The 23,506-nt window shown below is 38.0% G+C and overlaps 5 protein-coding genes across 5 annotated transcripts; 3 read left to right on the top strand and 2 right to left on the bottom strand.

The window, feature by feature from the left end:
- Positions 1-189: 189 nt before the first annotated feature.
- LOC111792681 (F-box protein PP2-B10-like) lies at positions 190-2,100 on the top strand. Its single transcript, XM_023674232.2, has 3 exons — positions 190-654; positions 1,238-1,356; positions 1,440-2,100. The coding sequence occupies exons 1-3, from the start codon at positions 355-357 to the stop codon at positions 1,957-1,959; spliced, it is 939 nt and encodes a 312-aa protein (XP_023530000.2). The 5' UTR covers positions 190-354; the 3' UTR covers positions 1,960-2,100.
- On the bottom strand, positions 2,068-10,268 carry BIO1 (adenosylmethionine-8-amino-7-oxononanoate transaminase). The gene is made up of 14 exons (XM_023674231.2): positions 9,385-10,268; positions 8,405-8,575; positions 7,845-8,106; positions 7,317-7,397; positions 6,570-6,690; positions 5,415-5,560; positions 4,952-5,046; positions 4,592-4,707; positions 4,377-4,517; positions 3,906-4,039; positions 3,685-3,816; positions 3,228-3,362; positions 2,994-3,106; positions 2,068-2,519 (listed from the first exon to the last, which is right to left on the bottom strand). Exons 1-14 carry the CDS (start codon positions 10,092-10,094, stop codon positions 2,315-2,317), a joined length of 2,562 nt encoding a protein of 853 aa, XP_023529999.2. The 5' UTR covers positions 10,095-10,268; the 3' UTR covers positions 2,068-2,314.
- Positions 10,269-13,848: 3,580 nt separating this feature from the next.
- LOC111793982 (transcription factor MYB36-like) lies at positions 13,849-15,212 on the top strand. The gene is made up of 3 exons (XM_023676075.2): positions 13,849-14,026; positions 14,124-14,253; positions 14,427-15,212. The coding sequence occupies exons 1-3, from the start codon at positions 13,891-13,893 to the stop codon at positions 15,115-15,117; spliced, it is 957 nt and encodes a 318-aa protein (XP_023531843.2). The 5' UTR covers positions 13,849-13,890; the 3' UTR covers positions 15,118-15,212.
- A 2,768-nt stretch (positions 15,213-17,980) lies between these two features.
- LOC111792364 (pathogenesis-related protein PR-1) lies at positions 17,981-18,815 on the top strand. The gene has a single exon (XM_023673771.2). The coding sequence runs from the start codon at positions 18,098-18,100 to the stop codon at positions 18,602-18,604; it is 507 nt and encodes a 168-aa protein (XP_023529539.1). The 5' UTR covers positions 17,981-18,097; the 3' UTR covers positions 18,605-18,815.
- Positions 18,816-19,340: 525 nt separating this feature from the next.
- On the bottom strand, positions 19,341-20,512 carry LOC111792181 (pathogenesis-related protein PR-1). The gene has a single exon (XM_023673523.2). The coding sequence runs from the start codon at positions 20,065-20,067 to the stop codon at positions 19,471-19,473; it is 597 nt and encodes a 198-aa protein (XP_023529291.2). The 5' UTR covers positions 20,068-20,512; the 3' UTR covers positions 19,341-19,470.
- Between the last annotated feature and the right edge of the window lie 2,994 nt (positions 20,513-23,506).

Raw genomic sequence — 23,506 nt, 5'->3', positions numbered from 1 at the left:
GGGCCCTCGTTAGCTTTTACTAATAATTTTGAAAGTCAAGGCTCTTCTCCCCTCTAAAATATGGTTAGCTTTGGTGCTTGTAGTGCTCTACTTGTAAATAAGAGGAGGGGGGACTTTTTCTTACTTGCTTCTGGTGGTTTATCTCTTCAGAGTCATGGACTTTCCTACCAGGATGCCCCCAAATTTGATGACATATTAAGGGAAGCCGTCGGTCGGACAGAGACATAACTTGTTCAAATATATACATATATATAATTAATGGTCAGATGTTGGCGTAGGTTGGAAGGAGAATAGATATATTATCCATTTGTCCCCGAAAGTAAAATTCATTACTCATTCAGACTGCCAAGAAAGATGGAAGAAGAAGAGAGCGAAGGAATTATTTATTTATCTTCGATGCCAGAAGGAGTCGTGGCTAACATATTGTCGCTGACGACTCCATCGGATGCCTGCAGATCGTCGGCGGTTTCGGGGACTTTCCATGCGGCGGCGCAGTCGGACATCTTATGGAACAACTTCCTGCCCATCGATTGGGAATCTTTGGTTTCTCGGAGGAAAACCAGTGACCTGAAATTTGATCCAATTTCCAGTTCAAAAAAGGAGATCTTTTTCTCCCTCTGCGACTGCCCACTGCTGATTGATGACGGCAACAAGGTAACCTTTCTGATTCCCCTAATTTTTCTAATTTGCAATCCATCTCCAACTCCTCCGCCTGTGCCCATCGTCGGATCAGAAGTTCTTTCCTTCTCAGGCGTTCTTTTCGAATACCTTCGCCAACAAAATTATTTCCAAAGTTCGTTATTCATTGGTGAAAAGTTGAAGCTTATAGATTTGGTTCTTTCCTGCTTAATCTAATCAAATTATAAAAATAGCCCACCAAATAAGTATTAAATATGTTTTGTTAATAAGATGCCTGTTTAATCAGATAAAAAGGGCTTCTGTTGTTAGGATCCCACATACGTACTGTTTCTGTATGTACAAATATGAATCCGTAGAGAAGTATGATCTGAGATTTATACATACTATGCTTGAGCTACTGGGTTATTTTAACGTTTAAACTTCAACAAAAGCTATCGAAATTATCAAATTTCTTGTATTCTAGTCAATATGTGAAGGGCAAGAAACTTTTGGTATCTTCCCTTGGTAAAGTTTCAAGGTATTGATTATTTGATTGTATAAATTGGTTCATAAGTACATCTTTATAAGCTGAGTGGGTTCAATGGATGGCGTTTGGCAGAGCTTTTCATTGGACAAATGGAGTGGTAAAAAGTGCATAATGCTTGGAGCAAGGGACCTGAAGATTATTTGGACCGACACCCCTGACTATTGGACTTGGATATCACATCCTGAGTCGAGGTTTAACTCTCAAATCCCCTTTGTTTCTTTTCCTTCTGCTTCTAATATTTACTTTGTCCTTTTAATGTGGGTGTGAGAATCAGGTTCGGGGAGGTGGCTGTTCTCCTCCAGGCGTGGTGGGTTGAGTTACGTGGAAAGATAAGCTGCAAAATGTTGTCTGCTGCAACGACTTATGCAGCTTACTTCGTGTTTAAAATGAATGAACGATATTATGGGTTCGATATAGTTCCTGCTGATGCCAAGGTGGGAATCGTTGGTGGTGATTGCTGCACCATTAGTGTGGGTTTGGACCCTTATTTAGACAACTCCCAACGTAAGCGCCAACGTTTAGTATGGATGGGAAGCAATGCGCCTGGACATCGCCAACGTTTACGATGGATGGGAAGCAAAACCCATACGCCTGGAATTAACATGTCACGGATGGCGCTGCCAAAGGAAAGACATGACGGTTGGTTTGAAATCGAGATGGGAGAGTTTCATAATAATGGTGGAGATGATGAAGTTGAGATGGTTCTGAAGGAGGTTAATTGCAATTATTCCAAGCGTGGCCTCATCGTTCAAGGGATAGAGATTAGGCCTAAAAAGTCAGTTCTGCATAGATGATGGATCACAGATGGAGTGTTGTGAACTTCGGTAATGCAATAAATATGGGACCACCGAAAACTTTGCTTTGTATATGGACATAGGACAGGTAAGTAAACAGCTAGTACATTTCAACCTAAATGTTACTATTTTCATTTCTCACCTTGAAAGTCAAGATTTGAAAAATTGATAATACCCTGTTCTCACTATTCTTTTGAGATGACAACCAATAAGAAAAGCTTCAAGCTAAGTCAATATTCATAAGACATTTCAATCAATCAGGCTTGCAACATGAGCTACTACTGCACTAACTACATTAAAAGGTTACTAATAGAGCCACCAAAAACGCCCAACAGAATAGTGGTATTGCCGTCTTTCATGAATGACAGGATTTCAAGCTTTCGGCGGACTCGCTGATAAACTCATCCAATCTGCTACGGAGTTTGATGAGTAATTGGCTGCAGATATCTGGTTTTGTGCAGGGCCCGCACATAAGGTATATGACATTGCCCAATGGCCTCATATAAATCCCATCTTCCCGAAGCTTTAATAGAAGAGATCTTGAATACTGGGATGCATACCTGTTCAAAACCAATCAACTTAAGATATCAACCTCTATTCACTCACTGACCCACATATCATAACTCCTAGTGAAATAGGAAATTTGTTTGGGACGGCTATAAAAGGCATAAGGTTGGAACGAGCGTATAACAAGAATGATTAGAGTATAACAAGAATGATTGGAATTTCTTCGGAATTTTTTATGGGTGCTGAACTAAAGTGCGACCAGACTTAACATAAATGTAGCCACTGGAAAGGATGAATCGCTCCCAAAAAGGAATATTCCTTGTCGATCTCTTCCGGAAGGGTTAGCCAGCAAACAGAATATCAGGTTGAATTTTCTTATTCTTTGATGTACCCTTCGGATTCAAAGATCCAAATATAACGCATGGCACTATTATTTGGAAGACAGATGCATAGCAGGGGACATCTATTGCAATAAGACAGATAACAATGCTAAAAGAAAAACAGTAGATGAGGAGGCTCGAACATACCCGGCATCAGGGCCATCTGCTTTAAGTTCTAGAGCAAAGAGTGTTCCCAATGCGACTACTCTCTTCACCGCAGGATGTGATGAGATCAAGTGAACCAAATTTTCATCCCATAACTGTAAGCGTTAAGGAACAAATGAATCAAGAAAGCAAAAGAATCTTGGCAAGACCTTCGAAGTATAACATGACCTTGTATTGAGTCAACTGAGAACAAAATAAAAATATGATTGCACTTGCCTCCCTGAGCGATTTCCCTTCAGAATTGATATTCTGGTTCGTCTGAGGATTTTTAAACCATTTAATGGACTTAGCAGCAGCCGTGCAGCCCAAAGCATGAGCAGAATACGAGTGTCCGTGCAAAAGGGCCTCAAGCTATAAAATGAAGATGAAAAAGGGATTTAAACCGATGCGTAGATACCATAAATTGTACGAGCAAGCTTATTTCAGCTATGATTAGAGATTTAAGGGAATCCACGCAGATCATAATGGAATCATACACATCAACCACATTCAGAAGTCTGCAGATAAATTTTGATCGAGCACTACTAGAACTAATTGAAAATTCATAAGAATGCTGCCTTGGGAAAAGTTCAAATTATAAAAATAAACTGGCATAAGATGATGTTCGTATCATAGACAGAAACGATGACAAAGAGACATTGTTGATAATAATCGCACCCCTGGCAGTAATTACCTTAGAGTCACCAATAAAGGGTTCAAATACAGAGTTTGAAGCTAACGTAGCAGATAACGGAATAATTCCACCAGTCATCAGCTTTGCGAAGCAGGCTATATCAGGTGCACAATGAAGCAGCTCTGCAGCAGTCTATAAGGAACCGATAGTTTGAATTAAACTTTCAATGTTATTGGTTCCAACCAGAAAATGAAATTTTAATAAGATGAATGGCTACGAACCTCACAACCCAAGCGCCAAAAACCAGTAAAAACCTCATCAAAGATGACGGGAATCTTTTGCCTTTTGCATTCTTTCACAAGTACTCGTTGGAAAAGAGGATCCACCATATGCATTCCTCCAGCACCTTGTATTACTATATAACAATTCCCAGGATATATGATAAAACAATTAGTAAAGGAAACGGCGGTTGTTGTTAGTTAAGCTACTCACGTGTACATAACCAGAGTCATAAACACTCCGGAGATAAAAATCCTGGAACACCAATGCTGTAATTCCATCGGAGGTACACAGACTTATTATATATGGCATAATATCTTTCCCATCCCACCCACAACCCAGAATCCCAACATGATTGATATTTTTGATCGTGACATTCTCCATCTCATGAATTAGTCTTAAAACCTCATCTGAAAAAGCATTTTCAAAATGAGATAAAGGAATTGGTTTATAATGGTAATACATGAGGTTACCTGGTTCCATAATTAGTGCTCCAAGTAATGAATTGAACTTTGAAGAATCTGATAATTGTTGAGACAAGTATGCCGAATAGATTCCAGCCAAATCTGAACTGTCCCTCTTCTCATCAAATACCTCATTACGTGAACAGAAAACTGACAGAAATAACATTATATTAATAATACAAAAAAGGAGATATACTTTAATGGGGAAAACTATATTCACTTACAAACACTCTCAGGCATCATGTTCTCTGGCTGCAATCCAACTGGCAATGAAAGATACCATTTACCTCCGTGCATGTAGACTGTAGGAGGATCCAAAAAAACACCTCTTCCAGAATACCTGTTGTGATTATGCAAAAAGTGATATTAACATGTTCCCAAGGATCTTCAGTATTAAGCTCTTTCGTGCATTAACTAAAATCTTTTGTTAACAGATGAAAGTCCAAGGAATGGGCTAAACAAACTATCGGTTTTCTGTTAACATATAGTTTGAATTACACTTTGATCTGTTAACTAAAATCTTCTTGTGTTAACAGATGCAGCAGTCTATAAGGAACCGTAATTCTGAATACAAAAATCTATACCATGGTTGCTGCAGGAAGCCTGTATAACATGAGGGTGCCTGTGCTTCCATAGCTCCTAATGTATCACCATGATATGATCCATTGAGAGCCAAGACCTGGAATAGTAAATCTTTATAATGTCACAGACAAAAGTTCTTTCAAAAAACTTGCACCATAATTTTGTGCGTGATTATAATTCAGTGTCAGTCAAACTAACATGTGGAACACACTAATGAATTTCTGTAGTCAGACCATGGGTAGCCAAGTACTACCTAGATATTTTGCATTCTCTGCTAAAGTGAAGATATAATTAGATAGGAAAAGGGTGCTTATTGCAATAATAAACCACTGACGACACGTCTGTTAGATTGTACTACTCTATGTCCTTGAGTTTGGAAGAGAGTTTTCTGTACTCCTAATCATGATGAACAATACAGAGAATCCCATAAACTTCTCTAGCATAGATTTATTGCAACCACCTTACCATAAGCTCAGGACGCGGTGCTTCCGCGTTGCATTCTTGAGCATCATGGATTCCATGGTCAAAAGAAAACTTCCGAAAGGCCATCTTTAGTGCAATTTCAATAGCGGTAGATCCATTATCTGAGAAATACACCCTAGAAGCCCAACCTGCAAAAAATGGAGTCTTGATGTAAAATGAAGGTGTATAAACTAGTCGAAACAATTAGAAAATAAAATGAAGGAAAAGGCTAACACATCCCTCCTCTGGAACTATAGGTTAGCATAACTTGCACAATACTTCCAGATTACAAAATCCTCGAATCACTTATTCAGTTAATAATGATTCATCGTTCAATTATTCTCGCTTCCATTTTATTTTATCAGTGTAGTTAAGACACTTACAACGAAACCGAAAGTGAAAAGGCAAATGGGTTGACATTTCACATAACAATTACTAATCTGGTGTCTAGTACAACTGTACAACAAATAGATTAACTTCTTAGCTAGAAAATTTATAGGCGTGAATACCTTTTTCTGGAATCAAAGATAATTCAGATAAGAAAATTCAAACCTCTCAAAGCCACTCATAACAATTTGTACGTGCCAATGGAAATTATAAAATAAATATCTTAAGTTTTAAGCATTATTTATCCGCAATATACATAATAATCTAACAAAAACAAACGGATCTAAGCAGAGAGAAAATATGAAGGAAGAACCAATTAAAAAAAAAAGATAGGATGGAAGAAATAACCCTTCTCTCTCATTCAACAACCACTATCATTATTCTTTCTTCCAACCTACTTTCTTATTTGTATCCGCTGACTATCAATAAGATTTAAGGTAACTAAAGATGTCCATTTACAAGGTACAGTTGCAGTCAAGGACTTCTTATTCGAGCGTAGGATCATTAAGTTTATCTTGGAAGAGGTGATCGTGAAATATATGAACTGGACAAATAATTAACCATATGTGAACTCCATGGCAAACTATTTCAATTATGGGTATCTGATTTATAACTGAATCAAATTTTACGCTGCAGAGTAGTATGGTAATTGGGAGTCAGAAAAATCTAACATATAAGTGATCAATATGGAACATGCCTAAATTTGCGAAGAATTAATAAATACATGACCTGACTATATGGAAAAATAGGTTAAAACAGTAAGGTAATAACCTTTTCCAACACCATCAAGTAAAAGCTCTGCACATTCCAAAGCTGGTTCATACACATTCTCTGGAAACATTACGTGCCCGAATCTTGCAGTAGCATAACCCATATCACTTGCTAGCTCAGTCTGAGAACACCTAAACAGAAGGTGCGTTAAAGCAAAAACATGGGGGGTATGCTTGCTATTACAATGAAATATAAGAATTCCACAGCTATATGCATAGATATATCATAAGAGCAAAAAGGAGCACTGTAGTTTATCATTTCAAGATTACGATCAAAGAAATGAAAAGGGGCAAGTAGTTTAACAAAAAAGCCTTGATGACATTATGAATCTACAACAAAGATTACTAGTAAAAGTAAAATGATTATTTAACTTTCTGCTAGTAAGAATGAGTCTAAGATACTAAAACCTGAGTTTTCTAACAATCAAATGTTATAAGCAATTGTCACATAACATCATTCTTTAGTTGCCTCCAAATTCTTCCTGATTCACTCTAGTTAGAACCGCGATTCCTTGGACATGCAAACTAGATAGTGATTAATATATACCCTTAATACACATCCATGTTTGCAGTTGTGAAATGATAAGGGAAGGTAAAAGGACACTGGGATTACGGTATTTGTTCTTCACCTTTTTATTTTTTTAAATTGAGAGAATAGCCAAAACTTCAAACTAAATGAAACCAATAACACTAACTGCAACAACTTAAATGCATAGAGAAATAAAAGAAACAACGATCAAGAATTGACCTGTAAGGCAGCATCAGGGCCTTGTGTCCACCAACTGGCACAGGCATCAAATTGTTGAGTCATAAATTCACTGCCCTGATCCTATATAGAACATGCAGTGCAAACATAATATGTTACTATAATTTTGTATGCTACGTGCAAATCAAATATGAAAAATCATACACGCATGCGGAATCAAGGTAGTGTCAGTTTCAAAGGCAGCATATTAAAATAATTGATATACGTGAAGTCAAAAGATCAAAATTAGTATTCAACACAGATCTATTAGACAAATTCTACTCCTAAGTGATGTTACAATTTCTTCACATTGTGGAAAATATTTGCATAAATAAAGACTTGCACGCTTGGATATAATTTTTATTGAATAAATTTTATCAAACTAATATTAAAATTTTGAAAATAAAAATGCAGACATCCACGAATATGCACCCATATGCACGGAGACTCCAACTGTATAAGACTATAAGCAGAAAACATATGTAACTATATGTAAATATATCATTCAGTAACAGCAATGCTGAGTTGCACCTTGAAAACAGTGAAGTTCTCACCACAGCGAGAATCAATTACTGTAACAGCTTCATCTGCCACAAGTTTATGCTGGGTGAATGGCCACCAAAAGACATTCATTGCCTTTTTAGGCATTTCTCGCAAGTAATTAATTTTTTTTGAATGAGCTGATAACAATATTTCCTTCAGAGAATCAAATACGTTCCGAGAGGTATCGAACCAATCCATCAGGTCGTCTGTTATATCAGCTGGAATGGGAGGTAGCACAAGAACTGGCACCCTAAAAGGAAAAAGTAAATGAACATGCCTCAAAGCTGAAATATGAATTGAAGTGAAAATTTATAACCGTAGATTAGAAAAAGTCGTCAGGGGGAATGAAATAACATAATGTCACACTAGCGGCCACTTTATCCACCTTCCTTTGACAATTTCTAGCACTTACACTTCTGCAACTAATTTTTTTTAATACAGTTATTTCTATTAAGAAACACCAATGCCATAGAATAGCACGTCGCCTGCCACGACGGTGCATGTGTACTTCCCTCATACGAAGTAAAATAAAAAATACTGCAATTTACCTATTTCGAAGATGAGAGCTTAACGGCACTTCATTAGCAAGCCCATTATCAGCAAAGATAATGGCAGCAACATCGTAACCTCGAAGTTTCAAAGTCTCATACGCTGAAATTGTTCCAGAAATACCACCCAGCTGACCATCACCAACAAGAAGGCAGGGCAAACGGAAAGGCCTGATAGAATGAAATAGAAATCTGAAATTCAGGATTCAAGTAAACTTAGCCGCTAATACCTATGATTCATACTAGTTTATGTGTTAAAGTTTGTAATAGCTGCATTTGTATTTGTTATTCATTAATCTTGTCTGTATATACTTAAGGGATGTATCATCTTTAGGATAGAGTTTATTCGATATTAATATAACTCTTTCTCCTTCATTTACACTTGTTATGGTATCAGAGCAAAATTTCATCGTGTTAAATACGATCATTCTCTGAAGGAAAATGATCAGATATGTCAACTGATTAATTTTTATCCATGATTGCCTACTCACTAAAAGTTCCTCTATGAATTTCAAATAAACAGAATATAAAGAACAAAAAAACAAATCCACTTAACATTCTCAATTCTAGCCTGAAAATTTAATTGAACTGTCCTGCCGCCAATGGGGGTAAGAGGATGAAGAAAAAACAGAATATTCATTATCACAACAGGGTGTACCCACAATGCGAGCGACAGAGAGGTCCAGCTCTTGTAAACAAACACGTTAAGAGAAACTGTTCATTTCAAAAGAATTATTGAACAACTGGAGTAGATCCAGAATCCAACCGAGACGAATTCAGCTTAGTTAAATATTTGGCAATTACAATAGCGCTTAGAACTGAAATTTTCTCGTGGCATTTTCCATTTCTGCAATCGGTGAAATTCTTCCTATGCTATGCTCCGTCCTTAATTTAAAAATAAAAGCAGGGCAGGGCAGGGCAGTGAAGTACTAGTAGAATAATCAATACTACGTGGAACAATAATAGAATCTTGAAGGCACCTGTATAAGTCACATTGAAGGGACCCAGAAGGGCCTGGACTAGCAACCCCACCGGCTGTCTCGACGAGACACATGGCTCTGGTTTTTGCATCATCACTCTCGCCACTCACTTCCAATCCAGTAGTCAAGCAACTCTGCAGCGACTGTAGCACAACGGCGTCGTCCACCGGCCCGCTTTCCCTTTCAGCTGCCAAATGCGGAGACACTGCCTGTTTCCATGCGTACATGGTCTTACAGATTAGTCTCGAACCTATACCCGATTCCTGTCCCACCAATAGCTGATCTTCATACCGACCCAGGTCACACATTGCCAATTCGTTACCATTGACAATTCCGCAACCGGAAACGGAGTTAAGTACGGGGAGAGAGGCCTTGAGAACGTGGTCGGAGGCCAGAAGGGAGAGGTGAGCTTGGCGGCGTTGAAATAAGGAGGATATCTTCTGGAAGACGAAACGGGAATCGGAATCGGAAGGGAAGCCGGTTTGTATGGGCTTGAGGTAGAGGAATTGGGAGGGAGAATCGGAGAGGAGAAAGGAGGAAGCGAGGCCGGCGGAAACTAAGGTTTTACCAACGGAAGTGTTGGAGCCCCAAACAGTGTAAGTGGGATGGGAGAGAGGGAGGTGGGGAGGAGGCGGAGGAGTGACGGCAGTGGATAGGAATTTGATAAATGGTCGGCGAAAGTGTTGGCAGCTGCGGCGGAGGCGAAGCATGATGGTGGTGGGGAGACGTGAAACAGAACAAGGGTAGAATGGATAATTTGGGTTTCGCAGCTGCAGGTGGGTTTAAGAGTTTGAAGCAGTGGAGGGAAAGAGATGGGACCAGGGAGGTGAAAGTAGGTTAGCCATAAACAGAAAGAAGCAGAGAAATTGGACTATGAATATGCTGCACCAGTGGCCACTGGCAGTCCCACAGCCTCTAATCTCCTATTGGTTGAAGATGTAAAGGCACCCACATTTCTCATGACTTGGCTCTTACAAATGATATTAGAAATGATATTAAAATCAGACGTGTTATGTCAATAAGGATGCTAAGCCTTAAGAGAGGTGGATTATGAAATCCCACATCAATTAGAGAGGTTAACAAAGCATTCTTTGTAAAAATGTGTGGAAATCTCTCCCTAACATAAGCATTTTAAAAATTGTGATATTAATGACTATAAGTAACGGGCCAAAACGAACAACATTATTTATTAGCAGTGAACTCGGACTTTTACAAGATTTACCAAACAAATACCACCTTCCAAAAATATGATGATAGGATAAGAATGATCTTTGTTGACACCTTCCAAAAGTCGAAAAAATCTTTGTCGACATCTTTAAATCATCTACAAAATTCGAAATTCTTATAATGATTATGTAGCAATGAACAACAAACATTATAATTATACAAATATGAGACAGAGAATTATATTGTTTGTAGACAAGAGGTAAACTTAAAATGAACGATGAAATGCGAATGATTAACATAGAAAACCAAAACAAGAACATTATCATTCCAACCACTCCGAATCCATGCATATTCCTTGGTCTTTTTTTCTTTCAACCCATTTGACTTTGGGTTTTAGCAATGCATAAAAATATTAATGAATGGCTACCAAATCTTCTTTCTCCAATCGCTACATCCATGGAGTCAAGCTCTGTGACAACAATCCCTCACCTTACCCCCCTGTCTTCTTCAAGCTATGCTGCTACCTCTAGCATTTAATATTATAGTCAACTGCTTTTAGTAACAACACTACAACTTCTTCCATGTTTTTTTTTAGCTTAAATTGATTCCTATATATTAAATTTCATTTCATTTCTGTCTTTATATTTTTAAATATTCCATTTTAATTTGTATACTTTCAATAAATTTTAACCATTTGTTTGACTTCATTTTATTATATAACATTAAATTTTCATATAAGAAAACACGGAATCTTTATATAAGGGAAACTAATAGACTAAATTTTAAGAAAAGAAAAGTAACAAATTTTGAATTGTTGTTCTTTGACATCTATAACCAAAAGTCAAAGTACGTAGTTGTTAGATGACTATTATTATTATTATTAAAAATAAAGAAACTTTTGCTAAATATTATTTTTTTTATATAAAAGAATGGTAAAAGGATTAACTGGTATATATTTAAATCAACGGATATTGGACTTTTTTTTTTTTTTTTTTTTTTCTTTTATAATAAAGTGGTTGGTTTGGTTACCAAATTTTGAAGATAATCAACGCGTAAAGGGTTTGACAATAATTTGTTAGTATAGTTCTAAAGTTATCCAATTACTAATCTTGGTTGCATGCTTGAGTTGACATGTTTGATCAAAGCATCTAAACCAACGTGTGATCTCATGATCACGTTATCTACTTTTAACGAGTGCTTCCAACGTGCTTTGTCCTCACTCACATGCATCTCGGAATAAGTTCATAGGAGGTCATCTAATATAGAGTTGCTTCAAGTAAAACATGTTTAACCGTGAAGTTGACTTCCAATTCTTTTAAGCATTTTTTAGTCATCTTATCATTGGATCACACTTAATTTCTTATCGAACTAATGAACTACTCCTCTTTGTTTGACTTACGATGTTTAGGGATTGATTATCTTTAAATAATTATAATAACAGCATCTAAACTCATTGAAATCGAGATTATGAACTTTTTTAAGAGAAGGCAATCATTTCTTAATCCCCGCTTTGAATAACGCATTACTCCTAGCATTATACCAAACATTGTATAATTATTAGGGAGGGAGAAGGGTTGGTAGGGCAGCAAAGAAACTAAACAAAATTTGATTTGTTGTTATGTAGGATGTTTGAACATGGACTTCAAATAAGCTCACCCTAATTAGTCAACTTTAAACAACTTAGAAGAATTATAATGCCACCAAATATTCCACATCAAATAGTTTATAGTTTCTTGTTCATCTCTATTTCTCACTTTATGTTTTGGTTGAATAAGAAATGATGCATATCCTGATCTTATCTACAAGGATTTGTAAGTGTTGAGATTAGATGGGTCTAATTTGGTGATGAAACCGAAAGGTCCGTGGCATTTGATATAAGATTCTTGGTGTGGGGAGAGACAAGCAGAAGAGTGTTGTTATTGCCGCTAAGGATCTCACTCAAATTGGAAATTTGAGTATTAAATATTGAAAGAGTGAGTAGTTTATTAGGAATTTCGTGTTGTTTTGTTGCTTTTCGAGTTGTAATTTCTATGTGGGTGCGGTTCCTTGGAGCCTTCATTTCTTAATTCCAAAAGTCATCGACACAAATATTTATCAAATAAATTACAGGAAAAATAAGTATTGCCCTTCTTTTCCTCTCTAATTGAATTGGCATCAACCAAAAATAAAAGATTCATTCATAGGGTGAAAGATTTTTCTGAAAGGAACTCCTCATATATAACTCAGATGATGGCTTGGCCATGCCTGTGGCTGACATGCACAGGTGAAAGTATAAACAAGAATTAAGTTTCCCTTGCTAGCTACTTAGAGATTTTATATCGACTATAAGTACGTAGAAACCTCTTCCTAACAAACGCGTTTTAAAACTTGAGGAGAAGTCTAGAATGGAAAGTCCAAAGAGAACAAGATTTGTTAGTGGTGGACTTAGGTGGTTACAAACGGTATCAAAGCCAAACACCGGACGGTGCAAGGCATTGGACGGAGTAGGACTAGACCTTGTCCATAGTAGACACGTTTTAAAACTGTGAGGTTGACAGTGATACGTAACGGGCTAAAGCAAACAATATTTACTAGTAGTGGGCTTGGGCTGTTACAAATGGTATCAGAGCCAGACACTAAACGGTGTGGCAGCGAGGACGCTAACCCTCAAGGAGTAGATTATGAGATCCCACATTGGTTGGAAAGGAGAACGAAACATTTTTTACAAAGGTATAGAAACTTCTTCCGAGTAGATGCATTTTAAAACCATGAGGCTGACGACGATACATAACGAGTCAAAACGGACAACATTTACTAGTAGTGGGTTTTGAATGTTACGTAATCAATTCCCATATACGACGTTGAAGATGAGAGAAGAACATTGTTTTAAAATATATGGTGAATTGTCCACACCAAGAATTTCATTCCAAAATATGCAACTTCATAATATATGATGAACATTTTTCTTTTTGCAGGAGAATGGCGACAAAGGGACAAGATGGAGGAGGTTCTATAACACCACCCCATCACTAAATGAATAGATTTAAAAAAGTTCAAGGGTAAGTTTTAAATTTGTAGCGTGGCCAGTTGATTGAATTGTTTAAGATGCAGGACCGAACTAATCCAAAAAGTAAGAGAGATAGAGTAATTAATGATTCCACAAATGATATGAGGTTAATTTAGGGTGTTGTAAAGGGGGAGAGGTTGAGCGGAGAGAAGACTTTACTTTTTGTACTAAAAAATCATAAATAAAGTAATAGAAAGCAAAGAGATTTCCCCCACTTTTTCAACCTATAAAGCAAGGGTCTTCTTCCTCCATTCTTTCCAAACACAAAAAACCCTACACAAGAAGAACCAAAAATGGGTCGAGCTCCATGTTGTGATAAAGCCAGTGTCAAGAAAGGGCCATGGTCACCTGAAGAGGATGCAAAGCTTAAAGCTTATATTGAACAGCATGGAACTGGAGGAAACTGGATTGCTCTTCCTCAAAAGATTGGTATAATATTGTAAAAATATAACAAACTCTTGTTTTTTTGTCTCAATTTCATTTCTAGGGTTCTGAAATGTTTTTGTTTTTGGATTGAAAATTGAAGGGCTGAAGAGATGTGGAAAGAGTTGCAGATTGAGATGGTTGAATTATTTGAGACCTAATATCAAACATGGTGGATTCTCGGAGGAAGAGGACACCATCATTTGCAACCTCTATATAAGCATTGGCAGCAGGTTTGAGCCCAAATTCCAACAAAAACTTTCAAAATTAGTGTTCATCTTGAGCCATCATGTTACTAGATCTGAATTGGTGTACTTGTCTTTCTTCCTTGTCCTTGATTCTGTCTTGGTTTTTTCCCTTTGTCAGAGGCTGATTGTCTTGGAATTGTATGGTTGTGTCTTTTTAGGTGGTCTGTAATTGCTGCCCAGCTGCCTGGAAGAACTGATAATGATATAAAAAACTACTGGAACACAAAGCTGAAAAAGAAACTACTTGGAAAACCCAAACAATCCAATACCAATAATGGGATTTCACCTTCATCAACTACCAATGAAGACCCCAAAGAGGGTTTGAGTAACTCAGCCTTGGAAAGGATTCAACTCCATATGCAACTTCAAGGCCTTCACAATCCACTCTCTTTCTACACACACCCTCAGCTATGGCCCAAGCTCCACCCCATGCAGGAAAAGAAGTTTCAATCCCTCCTGCCTCTGAACAATCAAAACCCTAATCATCTTCAACCCACTCAACCGCCCAAGGAAGCTGATTTCTTTCACACCAATTCTGTGTCTCTTCCTTATGAGATCCCAAGTTCAGATGAATTAGCATCTGGGGTTCATCAAGTTTCAAACTTTGTGGAAGTGGATGAGTTTCTTAATGACAAGGCGGAGGGTTTCATGTCACAACCTGAACAAGTGCCTGAATTTGATTGCTTTAAAGAAGTGGGTGGTTCTTCTAAGGATAGCTCCATGTGGTGGGCTGCTCAGAGTGATCATCATGATATGAGATCCGCATCCTCCTCTAATTCCTGGGATTCTTCTTCTGTTCTTCAATCGGAATTGATGTTTCAAGATTTTGAGTTAGGGTACAATCTTTAGGGGACAATTTTTATGCGTAGGGGTTGGGAGAGAGAGACAAGGAAGCTGTTCAATTTGTCATGATTATAAGATGGATTAGCCTGCATGTGCCATACTAAGAGTCTATGTCCTCAAGCTTTGTATATTAGTGTGAATAAAGACGTTTAATCCACATTTTCACCTTGTTAGTCTGTCTTTCTTTCTGTATTTCTTATTGAGTCAGTCTCAAACACTTGTTAGTACCATAAAGTTGAGCACTTGTCACAATCGCGCTCTGGATGGCAGCAGACTTACAATTGTGCAGCACTCACCAAGTGAGCTAAGTCATTTTTACATCGCCTATAGCCAAGCAAGACGTATGTTCGAGCCTCTGACCTCAGTTTAACGGCCAAGCAAACGTATGCTCGAACCTCTAGCCTCAGTTTAAGAAAAAGGTTTTAGAGAATGAGAGCAAAGAGATTTTTGAAAGAGAGATCTTGAAAGAGAGATTATATATGCAAGCAAGAGAGCAACAACAACTAACTATTGGTAGGGGATAACTTTTTAAATTTAAAATGAGAGAAGAGAACACATTAGATGTCTTAAAAACCATTATAAACAAATGAACCAACAAATTAGGAGAATTGAGAATCAAATTAACAGTATGTGTTTGAAAGAGTAAAACATGGAAATTAAAGAAGAAAGGAAAGACATGGAGACCCAAAAGATAGGCCTAGAAGTCAAACATGATATGCTTATTAGTGGGTTTGGTGGAATTGTTGCTAGAACTTGGAGCCTTCTTAAACTTCACTTGAGTTTGAACCTCATTGAGAAATCCTTGAACTGCATTATCCACTTTGAAACTAGACTTATAAGTAACCTCTTCTTTGGAACTCAAACGTCCGGTGTTGTTGTCCACAAATTCCTTGACCTTATGCCTTTTGGAGACCTGTACAGTTAAACCACCAGGAAGTTCATTTTTGTAGACCGTGGTTGTAGTTTTCTCCGCCCCATGTCGATTGGTGGAGGCTCTTTTGGCGCCGGGCTTGGCCAACTTGGGTTTGTTGCAACTCAAAGGAACTTCCAGTTCCGTCATCTCATAGTAATGAACCGCTCGTTTTCCTCCCATGGCTGAAACAACAACGATGATGATGAGAGAAGAATAGAGATGGGATTGGTGGGATTTATATGGGTAAAGAAGGGGAAACCTTTGATCTCCCTAGAAACGGTATCAAGGCTTTGAATAAATTTGATTTAGTTGGAGCAATTTTAGGATAATGGGCAGCAGTTATTAAGCAAACAGTTATTATTGCAATGAACCTCCATGTGAAATTTGGAACCTTCGCGTTCTTTACAATTTAGAGTAAATGGGCATTAAATGTAGGCAGCAGAAGAAACGTAACTCATTTTGCAAGAGGTATAAGCATAGGCCGGCCTACCTTAAGCCATCAATATTTTTTTCTTATCTCTTCTTAAATATAATCAATCTCTCATTTATAAACATTTTGTTGTTAATATCTTTAATGCTACCTTGAATTTGTATTGATATATATATATTCTTTTATAATACTCTCATTTTGTAACGGCCCAGATCCACCGATAGCAGATATTGTCCTCTTTGAGCTTTCCCTTTCGGACATCACAATCCACCCCTTTGGGGCCCAGCGTTCTCGCTGGCACTCTTCACTCTTTCCTTCCTCCAATCGATGTGGGACTGCCCAAAATCCACCACTTTGGGGCCTAATGTCCTTACTGGCACACCGCCTCGTGTCTACCCTCCTTCAAGGAACAGCGAGAAGGTTGACACATTGTCCGGTGTCTGGCTCTGATACCATTTGTAATTGCCCCAGATCAACCGCTAGCATATATTGTCCTCTTTAGGCTTTCCCTTTCGGGCTTCCCCTCAAGGCTTTAAAACAGGGGAAGGTTTCCACACTCTTGTAAATGGTGATTTGTTCCCATCTCCAACCAATGTGGGACATCACAGCTATCTGCACTGCACCCTTCGAAAGCTTTATGTCTACTACTTTTTTGTTCCATTTAACTAATGAAGGTTTTTCTTAATACATCTATTTATCTCTCTATGATTTTTGTTTAATATACATTTACTACATTTACTAATAATTTATATTCTATTGTTGTTGCTTGTTCTTTAAACTTTAAGATTGTGACACATTTAGCTATTAGATAATCAATTCTAAAACTAAAGGAATATCATGCAAAAAAATTAATAAACCTTCCATTGTATTTAAAAAAAATGTATTTAGCCCTTATTTGGCTTAAACTTTAAACCAATCATATGCAGAATAACATGGCTGTATATTTGACTTATCACACATTCAGTATTCTTTCTGAAAAAAATGATATAATAAATAGTATTTATGAGGCCCAAATAAATGTTTGTGAGTTGGCAGAGAGGGGCATAAGTTTCTGAAGAATGACGTATGAGATGGAGCTTACTAATTTTAAAACCAGAAAATTTATTGGAAGACTTTTGGGGTAGATGCGGCCTTTGATTTTAATATTAATGCTCAAATGATTGATAAAGAACACACAGTTTTGTTTCAATAATCCTGTTTTGATGCCCTCCCTCCCTTGCCTTTTACACACTATCATGTTCTTTCTTTATGTTCATTCAATCACACACCCTTTAGTTACTTTCTTTCTTTATGTTCGTCCAGATGATGCATCACAAAAGGAAAAAAGTTACAAATTTTTAAAGTTTTGATGTAATGAAACGAATTTTAGAGTGGAGGGCCCGAAATTATCTATACCTTCAATTTTTAAGAGGGCCAATAATTTGGAGTTGAACGATATTCTTTATATCAATAATAATTTATGTGTAATAGCAAAAAAGAAAGTGGTAATCATTATCGAACATGGGTGCCACCCCATAAGTCTTCTTTATCCAACCACTCCATTTCATAGCCATTCCTTTATAAATATCATCACTTTCTTCACACCAAGGAATACCCTCCAAAAATAAAGGCTGCCCAATACAAAATCAAGCTCCATTGAGAAAATGCAAGCATATCTTCTCATACCCATCGCCATTTTCATCCTCCTGAGCTCAACCGGCCACGCCACTGCAGCTCTGGTGAAGTCCGACAAAGCCCTGCAGAAGCAATTCCTCGGCCCTCACAATGCGGCTAGATACGCCCTCCGGTTGGCTCCATTAGTTTGGGACACTAAATTGGCTCGCTACGCACAGTCATACGCCAACAAGCGGCGGGGGGATTGCGCTCTCCGACACTCCAACGGGCCGTACGGTGAAAACATTTTCTGGGGGAGTGGCAATGCGTGGTCTCCGGCACAGGCCGTGGCTGATTGGGTGTCGGAGAGGAAATGGTACAGCTATTGGTCAAATTCTTGCGTGGAGGGTGAACTGTGCGGCCATTATACGCAAATAGTGTGGCGGTCCACTCGGCGGATTGGGTGCGCTAGAGTCACTTGCAAGCAGGGTAAAGGCGTCTTCATCACTTGCAACTATGATCCTCCTGGTAATTACATTGGGGAGAGACCTTATTAAAATTTACCTCACCTGCCCATTTTGTTGTCATAGGAGTTTGGAGAGTGTATATTTAAATCAAAAATTTGTTTGTAAAAGTTTATGTGGTTCTGTGTCTCTGAAATTCACATGTAATTGATTGATTTTATGTGCTGTACCCAATACCTGTATCCCTATAATATCTATATATATTTTCATACCCCCTCCAAATAAAGCTTACATTAAATATTTACTCCAAATTTATTTCCTACAACTTGTAGATAGCCATCTTCACTTATCAGAAATTAATTTAAAATACAATTATTATTCTTAGATTCAATAGATTTAAATATGAAAAAAGAAAGAACAGAGTTGAAATAATGTAGCTATAGATATTCTATTAATTGTAGAAGATCACATGAGTATTGAAACAATTATTGATTTGGATCTTAAGCATTGTTATACATTGATTGCAAAAAATCAAATGTGGAATCTGATAAAAGTTAGAATAATGGAATTATTCTGGACATGCATCTGTGGGCCTATGCGCTCAACTGTGGGCTCCATAAGCCTTTGTATTTTCTTTCAGACGGGCTCTGATTGGGCCCAACACGCACGCCAAGCGAGGCCCGTGTTAATAATAGAGTTAGGTAATTAGAATTTTGTTTTAAAGCCGAAAGTTTTATAAGAATATTGCAGAATCCAACTGTGTTATTTTGTATTTATGTTCTTGGATTTGATAATATTCAATAATATGTGATTTAATTAAACTATATGATAAAGGTAACCCATGTGGGTATGCATTATTATATTACACACAGACTGCTTCAATTATATTAATCGCTGATATTCAATATGTACGAAACAACAACACAGCACATCCAAAAGGCTTTTTATTATACTTTTCTTTAGTAGGGCCGCTCGCCTATGTAGTTGCCAGGGGGATCGTAGTTACAAGTCATGAAGACATCCCCATCGTCGCAAATGACACGAGCGCAGCCGAGCCTTTGAGTGTTTCTCCAAACGATCTGCGTGTAATGGCCGCACATTTGGTCAGCCTCGCAGCTGTTGGTGGCGTATTTGTAGTACTTGACTTCGCTAGCCCACGCAGTCACTGCATCCAGTGGCCTCCACGCTGATCCACTTCCCCAGTAAATGTTCTCCCCCAGCTTAAAATCGTCTTCAGGGAAAGAGTGTTGCAGTTTACAATCCCCTTTTCTCTGTCCTGCCCACCACCTGGCGTACTTCTCTAGCTGGAAGTTCCATGCCAGTGGCAACTCGAATTTTGCCGCTCGAATCAGATTGTGCGCAAATAGAAACTCTAGAGACTCGCTAATGCAACCCCAGCAAAGTTGCTTCGACACCCTGTAGATGGTTTCGTTGTCCAGCTGCTTTTGCGTGTTTGTTTGCACTTGCACACCAGGTGTTCGAGAAAAGTTGTGAGAGAGAACTTGGGTTGGAAGGAAGGCCAGTAAGAGAAACAGAGCTAGCAGCTGCATTTTCATTGTGATTTTTGCTGTTGTTGGCAGGGGATGGCTGGTGATTATTGTTGCTTGCTTCTGCCTATATACGAGTGTTGTGAGGAGGTATGCGTAATGGGCTGGATTTAGTGGGGACGAAGGGGGCGCTTAGTTGTGGAAATGGAGGAGTCACTGGGCCATAGAATCATAAAATATGTGGTCTATGTGTTGAACTTCTGTGGTTGGGTTTTGGTTCTTGCATGGTGATCACATTCTCACAGGTAGACACATGTATAGAATATACATGGCTATCAAGTTTTATGGCGTCTCGTGAATTAGCTAAGTGGTTCCCGTGATACTCTCTTGTTTTTTCACGAGGACAAGATGCCATCACAGTGCATTCTAGAACATAGCACGTGGCAGAAATATTGTGGTTTAACTTTGCTTAACTGGTTACATGGTACAAAAGATCTAAGATATATTTCGAGTAAAACATGTAGCTTATAAAGATTGTGTAATCTTTTTTATCTTTTGAATGTATGTAACTCAAGATGCTATTTTTCTGCGTTCATAATTCTTGGGTCGGATCCAAATATTTGAACTGAATGTTCGTTTGGGCTTCATAAACTTTAACACTAGCAGTAGCCCCATAGATATTTGGATCCTCTCTTGAAAATTGATAGATTATTGAAACTTCTGAAGCTTTTGAGTATCTCACTTCAAACAACGTCTAATGCACAGGTTTTAGCTAGGTTGGAATTCTGGGGTGCTCCTGAAGGTTTCCTTGCCCAACAGAAGTTGCAAAAACCTCCTCTATCCCAAAGAATGGTTATGGTTACTGACTCTGTGTTAGGAATCACGACTCTTTACAATGGTATGATATTGTCCACTTTGAACATAAGCTCTTATGGCTTTGCTTTGGGATTCCCAAAAAGTCTCGTACCAATGAAGATATATTCCATAAACCTATGATCATCTCCTAAATTAGCTAACGTGGAACTCCCTCCCGATAATCCAACACTTGAGAGATCTAAAGTTCACGTGAGTACTGAGTTTTGTATAATAACAGTAAGTTTCCTGTACTTCGTATGTTATTGGCGATTGACTTCATACATTGTCTTTGAACTTTTGTTGTTTAGCTCAGCATTACGTGCGTTTAAACGTCGGGTGGCAGATGCAAATGTGAATCATGATCTATCCTTCTACAGCCGAGAGATCAGTAAATGTTTCATCACTTGTTGACATAGTGGTATAGGCTTGAGGTTCTCGTCTATGACAGCTCTACTCGAAGCTAGCAACCACGTTTGACCCTTTTCCTCACCAATCAAGCGGTGAGGCTACTCATAGGCCAATTAAGTCCAATTCACCAAAAAAAAAAAAATGCAGAACTTGAATGTGAATTGGAAAAGTAGGTTGAAGTTCATCTGGCCAGTCCAAGTTTGAGAATAGTCAATAAATTCTTCTACTTGTTCTTGGCCACTCATTAATTCTCTCAAGCTCAGTTTTTCACCATCGGTCTCTTTCAGAGTGAAGGACAGATGTACAGTAAAAGAATTGAATGGTCAAAGTACACCCAGTTTGGTTAATGCCCCCAAACTAGTAGTTAGAATGGCTGGTTGAGTCAACCAAAATCGAAACGGCGTCTGCTAAGAAGAAGTTTCCACACTTTTATAAAGAATGTTTAGTTTACCACTGCACATGACTTCTTCCCGGTTTGAAGACGGGACGGAACATGTAGACGAAATAAAATTTACAAAACTATGGTGTGGAGCCGGCGAAGTGATCTTTCAACAGCACTCTGTTTCAGCTACAAAAGGGGCCCTCTACAATTAATAGCGAAGAAGACTTGGGTTACTCCATGGTTATAATCGAATTGAATTTCAATGTGGTATGAGTAAAACGATGTCCGAGGCCTCTCTCAGCCGCCCTCGTGGGTTTCGACATCCATGCTGGAGAGATATATGGAGCTCGCGTGTTGCAATAAAATGATACTCCTCGTGTAAAACATGAAGCAAGTAATATCGATTAAAACTTCTCGTTGTCATGTCACACCAGATTAGCCTATAATATTCAATATTATGTGCATGTTTCTTTTCAACAAAACCATAATGTTAGGGAGTATTCATACGAAACGTTTGATGAGTAGTAGCAATATCAAATAAGTAATTAAAAATTATGGTTGATAATTGGGTTGGGACAAAATGCACGAAAGGAGACAAAAATTGCTGGCAACACAGCGACGCTACAAGATGTGCGCACCATCACATTGTTCATATATTGATCCCAAAATCATAGTTTTTTTAGAGGGATTAAGTGTTCATTTATATCTTATTTTGGTTTATATTTTAATTTTAGAAATTAAAGATTTTTCATAAACTAATTTAATTTTTAATAAGATTAAAAACATGCGTAGAATAACCTAGGTCTCTAAAATTCTGAACCAGGGGCATTTTGGTCATTATCTAAACATGCATAATTTACTTGACCATAATGCCCTACTTGAGTCCTACCATGCATAAACCCTTCCTAGCCTAGCGGAAAACATAAAAATCAACATGCATCTCATCGTTTCATTGTAGTGGCATTTCAATAATTTTCTATAATATATTTGCGTACGGATCCAAAAATGCTCTTTAGAGATCTTAAACATGCACACTCTAATCACTTAAGGTGATGCTCACATACTAACACGTCTTTCTGATTCCTACAAGTATTACTTGCCTAAAGTTCGTGTGGTTACTTACTTGGATGACTCGTGTGTTTTCTAACTAGCTTTTCTGCGTATTGGAAACTCCAAAATTTCTGAAATTTTTTTGATAAGTTCTAACTCAAGTCAAAATAGGGTTAGTATCGAAATCGAGGCGAAAAAATTGACAAGCGGAAGTTAATCAGGCAAGAAAAGAGATACTCATGTGTCGCTGAAGAGTCCAATGCGCGCAACTACAAACGTGCGATTGGAATAAGACGCACGCTCCACATGCAACACGTGGCACATTTCCATTGGCGCGCCATAAATAAGATTAGGTCAGCAATACGAGTTGGATGGTTCAAAACAAGGCACGATTAGATCAGGCACAATTTTTTGCCAGCAGGTCGGGTTGGAGCGAACCACGAGTCCTCCCCTTGTCAATGAGACGCGTGGACGAATAACTGCGTGACATGTATCACAGCCAAAGCCTGCCCATTTGCTCCGCCTCACCTGTTGACTGTAACCTGAACAACCGAGTTCATCGTAAAGTTCCAAATTTTCTATCCGTTTATGATTCTTTTCCGTTTTATTTAGATTTTCATAGCTTTGTCGTCCTAACTTGAATTAACTTAGGTTCTAAACTACAATGGTATAGTTTTAACCCATTTTTACTAAGGTAATTTTCTAGTAATTTTAGGACAACTATAGAAGGAAATAAATACGTCCAAAGATAGACTAAAACACCAAAACTTAGAAACTTATAGTTTCTTGACAATCGCTCGAACCCGAACCCGT

Source organism: Cucurbita pepo, chromosome 4 (assembly GCF_057944985.1).
Source record: "Cucurbita pepo subsp. pepo isolate OVF chromosome 4, ASM5794498v1, whole genome shotgun sequence".
NCBI classification, from domain to species: Eukaryota; Viridiplantae; Streptophyta; class Magnoliopsida; order Cucurbitales; family Cucurbitaceae; genus Cucurbita; species Cucurbita pepo.
This window is presented reverse-complemented; position numbering and strand designations above follow the sequence as displayed.

What these genes read in the sequence shown, in the direction of transcription:
- LOC111792681 (XM_023674232.2), top strand. Translation starts at nt 355, where the DNA reads ATGGAAGAAGAAGAGAGCGAAGGAATTATTTATTTATCTTCGATGCCA. An exon ending in TGATTGATGACGGCAACAAG is followed by an intron (nt 655 to 1,237) that starts GTAACCTTTCTG and finishes GGCGTTTGGCAG; the next exon opens with AGCTTTTCATTGGACAAATG. An exon ending in ATATCACATCCTGAGTCGAG is followed by an intron (nt 1,357 to 1,439) that starts GTTTAACTCTCA and finishes TGTGAGAATCAG; the next exon opens with GTTCGGGGAGGTGGCTGTTC.
- BIO1 (XM_023674231.2), bottom strand. Translation starts at nt 10,094, where the DNA reads ATGCTTCGCCTCCGCCGCAGCTGCCAACACTTTCGCCGACCATTTATC. An exon ending in TTTGGCGCTTGGGTTGTGAG is followed by an intron (nt 3,817 to 3,905) that starts GTTCGTAGCCAT and finishes GGTTCCTTATAG; the next exon opens with ACTGCTGCAGAGCTGCTTCA. An exon ending in AAGGGAAATCGCTCAGGGAG is followed by an intron (nt 3,107 to 3,227) that starts GCAAGTGCAATC and finishes TAACGCTTACAG; the next exon opens with TTATGGGATGAAAATTTGGT.
- LOC111793982 (XM_023676075.2), top strand. Translation starts at nt 13,891, where the DNA reads ATGGGTCGAGCTCCATGTTGTGATAAAGCCAGTGTCAAGAAAGGGCCA. An exon ending in TGCTCTTCCTCAAAAGATTG is followed by an intron (nt 14,027 to 14,123) that starts GTATAATATTGT and finishes TGAAAATTGAAG; the next exon opens with GGCTGAAGAGATGTGGAAAG. An exon ending in TATATAAGCATTGGCAGCAG is followed by an intron (nt 14,254 to 14,426) that starts GTTTGAGCCCAA and finishes GTGTCTTTTTAG; the next exon opens with GTGGTCTGTAATTGCTGCCC.
- LOC111792364 (XM_023673771.2), top strand. Translation starts at nt 18,098, where the DNA reads ATGCAAGCATATCTTCTCATACCCATCGCCATTTTCATCCTCCTGAGC.
- LOC111792181 (XM_023673523.2), bottom strand. Translation starts at nt 20,067, where the DNA reads ATGAAAATGCAGCTGCTAGCTCTGTTTCTCTTACTGGCCTTCCTTCCA.